We start from the raw sequence: 9,972 nt of genomic DNA, 5'->3' as shown, positions 1-9,972 counted from the left end.
GTACAGGAATTGGTTCCTGTGCTACCGGCTTAGGTTCGAACCTGCGGGGTCACACACATTAGAGGTTCCTTTCTGATCTGATGGCTGATTATGAGTCTTATCTGTATGGGACTCTATGATTGAGAATTAAGATTCTCTGATCATGAGTTCCACACATTTTGGGTACCAGGGTCAAAATTTTGAATTTCAAATTTGAATTCTTTGATTAAGGTTTCATATCGATGGTCTCTGATGCCTGATTGCCCATCGGATTTGGACTCAATATTTATGAGAAGTTTAATTAGTGATTTGATCGCTAATTAACTCAATTTGATTGAGTAATTATTTTTGGATCAAGTCCAATTGAATTGGATTCAGTTTGGATTGACCCGATTAGGTTAAATGTTGACCTAATCGCTAAGATGGTTTAGTCCCTGATTTGATCAGGGGTTAGGCTTAGTTAATTCTTGATTTAATTAGGATTTTATTGAGCCTAATTAAACCTAATTATGTTGGATTTAATCTGATCTAATTGTGCTTAACTTATTTTAAACTAGGTTGGCTCAATTTGAATCAAACCATCTTGTTTTAAATTCTTTGCGACACCCAACTTCCTTGTACCCATTTGAATTCACGAGAAGAAACTTCTCGTAAAATTTTTCTCACGCAAAACCCTTCCCCACGCCCTCATTTGTGCGCCATATGGATGGATAAAATAATTAGTTAGCCTTTCAAATTCAAAGCATGTTTGAATTTGAATGGATAACTTATCACTTGCCCCTTCATCCTTATCCATTTTGTGCACCACATTACTTACATGAGAAAAGGTTTCTCGTGAAACATTTTCCACGCACAAAGAGCCACGCCCCTTCTCTTCTCACGCCCAAAAGGATAGGAATAAGTTGGTTTTCGTTTGAATTCAAATTTGATTTGAATTCAAATGTGTAACCACTTGTCTTTATCCTCTCACACGGATTAGACACGTTCGACGTTATTTTAAAAATGACAGAAATGTGGGGCGTGCGTAGAAAAATTAAGAGAAAGAAAGTGGGGCATGAGGAAGGCTTGTGTGCGAGGTGAAGGTCCAAAACCTTCCGAGAGAAAAAGAAAGAAAAGAGAAAAAATTGGGCGCAGGGTTTTTGGTGTGTACCCTAGGGTTTCTATCTAGGGTTCGGGAAGTGAGATTGGTGTGCCACGAGTGTGTGAGTCTACCAAATTTTAGGAAGAGATCCATCAGCCTCTCAAGCAACTGAGCAAATGATCTGGAGCATCTGAGAAGTCGGCATACATCGATCGAAGGAGTTCGATCAATATCTGCCATCAAAAGGGTGAAATCACGAACTAGCATTCGTGAGGAGCTGATCAGACGGAAGCTTCGTGTGGACGATCCGCAGAGGCCAGACATTTGTGTGGCTACGACGTGACGATCAGAGCCCCCCGACGGTGATCAGATTGCGGTGATCGGCTACCCGCAAAAGGTGATGTGTTCTGAACACAGTACTGTAAAAGGTTTACTGATTCAAATTTGAATTTCAAATTTAAATGCATGCTGTTGTATCATATTTAGATCCTAGTATAGGGTTAATTAGTATTAATTAATAAGATTAATTAATAATTTCACTGTAAAATAGTAATTTTGAAAAAAAATTAAAATTACCATTTTGCCCCTGCACAAAATTTTCGCTACATAAAGACCTATAGGGATAGATCTAAAAGGATGCTAGGCCTGTCATAAAAGCTATACATAGAGAAAGTACCGAAGAGATTTAGCATGAAAAACTCTAAAAGGGGACTTTTACCTCTTAGACATGGTATTCATCTTTTCAAGATGATGTGTCCGACCATATCTGAAGAAGTTCAGTGCATGAGTAGAATTTCTTATGCCTCAGTCATAGAGAGTCTCATGTATGTCATACTGTGTATTCGACCTAATATTGCCTTTGCTGTGAGTGTTAAGAGCAGGTATCAGTCGAATTTAGACAAAGAGTTTTGGATAGCTGTGAAGAACATCCTTAAGTACTTGAGAAAAATTAGAGATTTATTCTTGATCTTTGAAGGGATTCTGTGTTGCAAGTCGAGGGATATACTGATTCAGACTTTATGTCTAATCCTGATGATAGAAAATCTACATCAGGATACGTATGCAATGGTGGTGCAGTCAGTTAGAAGAGTTTCAAGTAACCCATCATAATGGATTCGACCACAGAAGCTGAATATGTCACTGCTTCGGATACTGCAAAGGAAAGCTTCTGGTTCAAGAAGTTCGTCGTGGAGCTTGGGGTAATGGCATTAGATGTCATATTATTTTATTGCGACAACAATGAAGCTATAGCACTTACTAAGAAGTCGAGGTCTCATCAGAAATCAAAACACATCGAGCGATGATTCCATATCATGCACAACTATCTCAAAAAAAAATATATCGAGATGCGAAGAGTAGACTCCACAGACAATATGACAGATTCGTTAACAAAGTAATTGAGCCAGCCAAAGATGGAAGTCCACTTTGAAAAGATGGGACTTAGATTTATGGTCAATTGACTTTACTCCAAATGGAAGATTGTTAGATGTATATTTTGGAAGTCAATATGGCCGACATATTATAATAAATCTAGAACATAATTTTATACTTAAAATATTGATTTAATCAATCAAAAGATAAGTTTTATTTTCATTCAAGTGTGATGTGTCCTTGAATCATTTATAGAATTAATACTTCAATACATATTCTCAAAGAGTTGAGAATTAGAGACATGTATAATTAATTCCTAAATACTCTTGGTCATAGTATTATCATAAGGACGGTGATCGATCTAGATAGATCGATGCATAGATCATTTTTTTCAAGTTAAATGAATCTCTAGTCTATAGTGTAGAAATACTGAACAACGAGTGTAGATAGTTGTTAGAGAACAACTAGTATTGAGCGTGACCATATGAGAGATCACTTGGATTCTATTCAATCGTTAGTGATTATCTCGATGCTGTAGTTGTATGAATGATCTTTTGATCTGTGATGGCACGATTGCTCACAGTGAGACTGCTGGAGTTTGACTGACACATAAGCATGACTTCGTTAAGATCTTGTAGTGGATGTTAACGATAGTTGGTCCACTATAGGACTAAGATGCGCATCTAGATAGAATCTATTGATCTTGATAGAGAAGAGTAGTCCTATGAGATTTGAGAGGCTGAGTCTGAAAGTCTGTGGCCACAGCAATGTGACTAATGAAAAAAAAATTTCATGAGGATCACAATTGGACTTAAGCTAATCGAATTTATCATATGACTGATGATGATTTTAGATGATTTATCCATGACCTACCATCTAGTCGGGACTCACGATAGAGGGACTGAATTACATATGAACTACACTCTGAGGTTCTATTCGGTTCTACTGGGTTGTCACTACATACTGTTAGGTATCACTGGTAGATTGTAAGAGCTCACTAGAGTTGCTCAGGATCGATAATCTTTAATGAGTTAGAGTGAAATTATTTCGATCTATTGAAAAGAGTTTCAATGATACTATGATAGAGATCATGGTATATTTTACTATCAGGTAGAATGGAACTTATAGGGTCACACAACAAAGAAATTAGATCTGAAATAAGCAATTGGACTTATGAAGTCTCAATTAAGTTTAGACAAGCCATATTGGGTTCAGGATAATCTTACTAGTATATGGTTGAACCTAATTTTCTCTTTACACTTGAATTACTTATTTGATAAGATTAATTTGAGTTAATTATCTACTAATAATCTAAATAAATTAGATTCATTGGGCTCCAGTTGTTGGGTGTCTAGAGTTTTGGATCATATGCATTAAGGATTCAAACATCTAATCAAATTCCTTGATTGTTTGCATGGGGCGCCACTTGATTTGATCAAATTGCGCGTATCCAATTGGATGAGAGCATGTAGGACCAACAAGGGGCATCCCCTAAGTCCCATGTGGTGTGTGAGAAAGTGGGTTAAAAGATACCTAGAGTTGGTGCCTTATGGATCTCTAAAAAGGTGATAAAAAATCTAAAGCTATAAGGATTCCTAATGCAAGTAAGATTTATATTAAGGAGCTATTTATTTTTGAATAGGATTCAAATCTTTTACCTATCTAAAGGGGTCTTCTCTAAGGCTCTAAGCATCAGATTTCAGCAGCCCACACGCCTCCTAAGAACTTCCCATGCCTCTCCCTCTTATTTCCAATGCCCAAAGGGGTTTAGGCGTCCTTCATCTCCACACCCAAAGAAGCTTGGGCGGCACCTCTTTGTGGCTGATTTTCAGAGCTTGGTTGCTGCATAACCAAGAGAAGGAGAATAAAAAAAGAAAGAAGAAAAAGATCAAAAAAAAAATCAAAGAGTTGATCACGATTCAGACTTCATTTAGATTCGCAAGATGATCATTTTTAGAGAAGAAAGATCAACACCATAGAGGGCTGTTCTAGGCTGATCCTGAATGGATACATGTAGAGGTCAAGCATTTGCACGGTTAAAAAAGAATTTACCTTCTTCCAGATTCAAATTTGAAGAAAAAAATTACAAAATAGGTATGTATTTCGATCACATATTTAATTTCAACATAAAATTCAGCATGTGTTCAATTTCAGCATATGAAGTAGATCCATATATTTTTTATTTTATGCATATATAATTTAGATTAAAAAATATTTTAATCTTCTATTCCGCTGTATTGTTTAAAAAAATAATTTGAAATACACATACATGCTCCAACACGAAATTATAACACATACAGTATCCTTCATCTTCCATTCTCCATTCTCTTACACTGATCTTCCACACTTCATATTCTACACCATTAACAACCTCTAATCTTCATTTATAGCTTAGATCTCTTCTATTTGCTTTCACAGAAAACTAACTTAGGCATTAAAGGATCCATTGTTGGAAAATCCCCGAGCATAAGAACTTTTCTATCTCTGGTATTTTTATAAGACTGGCCTGAGAGGTCAATCGAGGATCCGACTTCAGCATCATGCTCTGAAGGATCCAACCGACTGTCCAGTGACCATCACTCCATCTCGACTCCAATTTAGCGATTTAAGCCAGCTCAACTCCCTAGTGACAACAACCTCCATCAAAGTCCAGCTATAATCATGTATTTCGTTAGAAAATAGGAAAAAAAAAAGCATCAATATAGTTGAATTGAACCAAAAAGAATACTCACCACTCATCCAGCTCACAAACAACTGAGTGCAAAATCCCAAGCAGTACATTAACCAACATAAGTGACTCTATATTATTAAATTCTAAAAAATTAATAGCATTGTCAACATAAAATAGTTATAAGTCCATGGATCATTTAATCACGGTATGAGTGATCCAAAAGAGCTGAAGTGAAGCACGAGGTTATTCATTCACTAAGGTCTTTCTATAATTCAGATACCGAAGAAAAGGGGCTTACCAACTGCAACGTAGTTCTGCTAACATGCACCTCTGAAGGCAACGAGTGTTTTTGACGGAGAAAAAGGTGTCCGCTCACCATTCTTTTCCCCTTTAAAATCGAGACGAGGACAAAATTGTCCACCGAGACCATGAATACAGAACTCCATGGAGAAAAACAAAGAGATAGTTCTCCAAATTGGCAAAATTTCCCCCAAGCTCGGATAGATCCAATTGTCAAATCATCAGAATGGATAAAAAAACTTCACCAGATGCATCGAATACTATAAAATCTCCAGCCAACTCATCTTGAAAACTTCTTCTCCAACGGCCTCCGCTTTACGATTGGCTCTAGTTTTAACTTTATATATATATATATATATATATATATATATATATATATAAGAAATAAATAAATGGGAACATGGGAAGGGAAATAGCTTGCTAAAAGTAGACAGGATCTAGGTGTAGTCCATCAGATCCCATAGCAAAAAGGTGGTGCATTATGAGAGCCATTAATGAGAACCAATACAAACAAGAAAGATTTTTTTTTTTTTTTTTGATGAACTCAATTATAGGGTACATCTCATATGTTCATAGTGACCTTTCATAGGAGAAATTTTGCATCGTCAACATTTTATACTGTTTTTCCTCGCATCCAGAGATGATCAAAACTGTGCCACATGACATGTCATGCATCGACCAATCGGGAAGCCAATCATTTCCAGCCACCCATGCTGCATGGCACCTGAGAAAGTAGTCGGGCTCTATATCTAATCAGCCAATAACAAACATCTGGTTCCCAAAGGTAATGGCCTCGAATTTACCAAAAAAAAAAAAAAAGCAATGGCCTCGAACAGAAACCCCGGCATGGCATACGTGGATAACACGACCAAGAACGTCCTTAAAATTATATTGTTTCTTTTCCCTCTTTTTTTTTTTTTTTTCTTTTGGTGAATGGATTAAAAGTTTAGGATAAACTCCATTTTAGTTCCTCTAATTTAGTCTAGGTTCTACATTAGTCTCTTTAATTTTGGTTATAGCAATCAAATCCCTTAGATTTCTTTTAATCTCAATTAAGTCCTTCTATTAGTCTCCATCAAAGGAGCTAACAGAAATAAATAAAAATAATTATTTATCGTTGATATGATAATTTTTGAAAATAAAAAAAAAATAGTACATAATTATTTATTTGCTATTGTTTCTGTCATGTCAATTTTTTTTAATTTCAAAAGATTATCATATCATTTGTAAATAATTATTTTTTATTTATTTTTATTAGTCTCTACCCATGGAGGCTAACAGGAAGGCTTTATTGAGGCCCAAAAGAGAATCTAAGAAATTTGATTGCTATAATTAAAATTAAAAAGATTAAAGTGAGATCTAAACTAAATTAAAAGGACTAATATGGGGTTTATCCAAAAGTTTAGCAAGAAAGCGTGCCACTTTTGCATTAATTTTGCTAGCAATCACGGGACACGTCGATGAGCACTACTTGTGGTCCCGCACAGCCATTGACCAATGAGTTGTCCCCTCCATGCAACTTGATAGCGCGTATCTCGCATGTCCTGCATGCTGTCCCCTCATAAAAATGCCGCCGCATAAGTTTCTTTCCTTGCATGCTAAACGGTGGATGTGGTTATGCAACGAATTAAAGCTAGGGCTGAGATCAGGCTACTAGCCTATCTTTTGATTTTGAGAGTTCGGATCCAATGCGGTGCACTGGAGAGTGCAATACTATCATAAATGACTGTCATGTCATCCATCTTGAAGATGGACGGATCATATGCATGGAATATTAATTCATAAATGTCAGAGTGATGGACAGGAGCTGCCTGTCTCTGATATGGATGGATGATATGGTGGCACCTCTTTTCTATGATGTCATATTGGGAGCCCACCGCCAGATGGGCTAGCACCTCCTCCGACACGGAGGGCCCCAACTCACCGGTCTTCCCCTTCTCTCCTCTCTCTCATCTTTAATTTAGCCACGCAATCTATAGGAATCAATGACCACTGCCGACAAGGCTGTGCCAGAGCGAGCTCGAGGAACTCTTTTTGCTTTATGGCCACGATGCTCCCAGTTTTGATGCAGATAACGGGCCAACTCATGTCTCCTGGTGGGAGCCTGGAAGGCTTTCTCCTCCCACGGCTCTTCAAGATGAAGGCTACAGTGAGGACCGAATATGGGGAGATTATTAGAATTGCCAGCACGTTTTGAAAAAACGTTGCTGCTACCATCTCTATGTTGTGTATGGCAACTAAACTCATTTATATTTTTTTAATTAAATATAAAAGGTTATAATTTTGGAAAATCAAACATGATTGAATTGGATTTTTGTAGGAATTTCTTCAATTGACCTATCTAGTCCGTATTCTTCCAGAATCCTGTCCTAGTCTTAGCCTAAATTCTATTCGTGGGATGGTTAATCTACAGCATGGATCTCTTTATTTTCCTCCCACAGGATTTGGGTTGAGGGAGCTTTGGCTTGATATGGGCCGCTTCCAAAAAAACCACCTATTCAATGACCCCAACAAGAAATCCAGATTTGCCAAACAAGTTCTCAATGATATTGCCTTGAGCTTCACAATCTTCACGCTTAACTTCGACCTAAATTGGGAGAAAGTGAAGTCTATATTGCGAATAGGAGTTTAAAATGTAGAAATAATTTTTATAGAACTATATATATATATATATATATATATATATATATATATATATATATATATATATATATATATATATATATATATATATTAACCCAGGCAAGTGGTCCTTCACTCCCTTAAGGGTTTCTAATCCTAATTTTCAGGAGTATCTATCCGTCTAGATTCATATCAGTTTAAAGTTTTTCCGTGGCGTGCGCGACATGAATACATCAATATAGCCCACAAAATGTTACTGATACACATAGACAATGAAGAGTATACCTAATCTTTGCTGTGAATGTCGTACTTAAGCCCAGAAATACAAGTTTATTTCAAATTTTCAACATAGTGTTTCCAGTACACAGCTACTGAAGCAGAAATCGATAATAGTAGATTTCCCAAGAGAATGCATAGGATCATTCCAAATGGGTGGTGGTAACATCATATTTTTTTGAATATGACCTGCGCCCCTTTCCCAGGCTTCATGGTGAGAGTATACAAGGGGTCATGCTTGTAGATGGGCGAGGTGACGAAGGTGAATTTTTGCAAGATGGTGGCAAGAACCAACCTGATCTCCAGGAGAGCAAAGTTCATCCCGAGGCACATCCTGGGGCCATGAGTGAAAGGCATGAAAGCCTTTGGGTGTCTGGATGACTTGGAGGCTCCCTCTGCAAAGCGACTTGGATCGAACTCGGCGGCATTGTCCCCCCATAACTCTTTATCATAGTGGATTGCTAGAATGGGTATCACAAAAGTTGTTCCACCGGGGATATCCACACCTTCAAGTCTGATATCCTTCTTTGCTTCTCTGACTACGAGGGGCGCCGGTGGATACAGCCGGAGCGTTTCGTTGACTATCATGTTGAGCTGCCAAATTATCCCAAAGCACTGTTGTAAGCCTAATTGCTTATCAAATACATGTGTGTATATAGAATCAGACTAGAGCCAGATCAACCAGATTTTGGTTCAGATTAGATTAAAATTTTATAATAGAGATCTTACATTAATGATCCAATCTATTGAGTATGATCTATTATTTCAAAACTACTTGTATACAAAAAATTATATGATTTGAAAATCTCTAACTAACATATGCATCAAGTAGTCAAAAATTGAACGGTCTAAATAAAATTGAATTAGATGTATTTTTTTTATCCCCTGATGCATATGTTAGAGATCTCTAAATAATATCATTTTTCGTGTGTAAGCAGTTTTGAGATAGTAGATCACATCTAACAGTTTGGATCATTAATATGGGACCTCCATTATCCAATTTTGACCTAATCAGATCTGAGTCCAAATTCGATTCATCTTACTGTCCAAATTCGATCGACCTTATATAAATCTGCCCCATATATATATTTTTTCTATATATTGAAAAGAATACCCCAACTTCACTCACTTCTTTTTCTTGGTACAAACTTCTCTCACTTACAAGTACCTATAAATTTCCATTGAGAGTAGGCTTGCTCAAACATCAGGCGGCCTGCTCGACCCGTTGGAGCCCAATGCAGTTTGCAGGGATCTGGGCCTAGTCTTTTATCCGGATGGGCTTAAATTCAGCCATCCTTTAAATGGGCTGGGCTCAGATTTGCATCAACTCGGCCCAACCCAGCCCGAGCCTATTTACTTACTTCGTTTTCTGATTATGGATAAATAAGTAGTGTCATAGAATTTAAGAAACCATTCCTGAGGCCTAGCCACTTCCGTTTTTAAAATCCAAAAAAAGTTCTCGGAAGTGGCACGTTAAAACGTAGTTGAGCCATGGACTCATCACAACACCAAGCAATGCTATGGGAACTTGAAAGCAAACGAAATGACCATTTGGGTGCCTTTGCACCAATCACTTTGCTCCATTTAACGGCGCATTTCACGGTGCCGATCCAAAGGGAGCAATAACAATGCCACACTGGCTCCATGGCTTTCTTGAGTTACCTGAGCATTT

General features: G+C 37.3%; 1 protein-coding gene across 1 annotated transcript; it reads right to left on the bottom strand.

Moving 5' to 3' along the window:
• Positions 1–7,896: 7,896 nt before the first annotated feature.
• On the bottom strand, positions 7,897–8,888 carry LOC140857010 (cytochrome P450 734A1-like). Its single transcript, XM_073255211.1, has 2 exons — positions 8,490–8,888; positions 7,897–7,989 (listed from the first exon to the last, which is right to left on the bottom strand). The coding sequence occupies exons 1-2, from the start codon at positions 8,886–8,888 to the stop codon at positions 7,897–7,899; spliced, it is 492 nt and encodes a 163-aa protein (XP_073111312.1).
• Between the last annotated feature and the right edge of the window lie 1,084 nt (positions 8,889–9,972).

The sequence above is a fragment of the Elaeis guineensis genome, chromosome 4 (genome assembly GCF_000442705.2).
Source record: "Elaeis guineensis isolate ETL-2024a chromosome 4, EG11, whole genome shotgun sequence".
Lineage (NCBI taxonomy): Eukaryota > Viridiplantae > Streptophyta > Magnoliopsida > Arecales > Arecaceae > Elaeis > Elaeis guineensis.
This window is presented reverse-complemented; position numbering and strand designations above follow the sequence as displayed.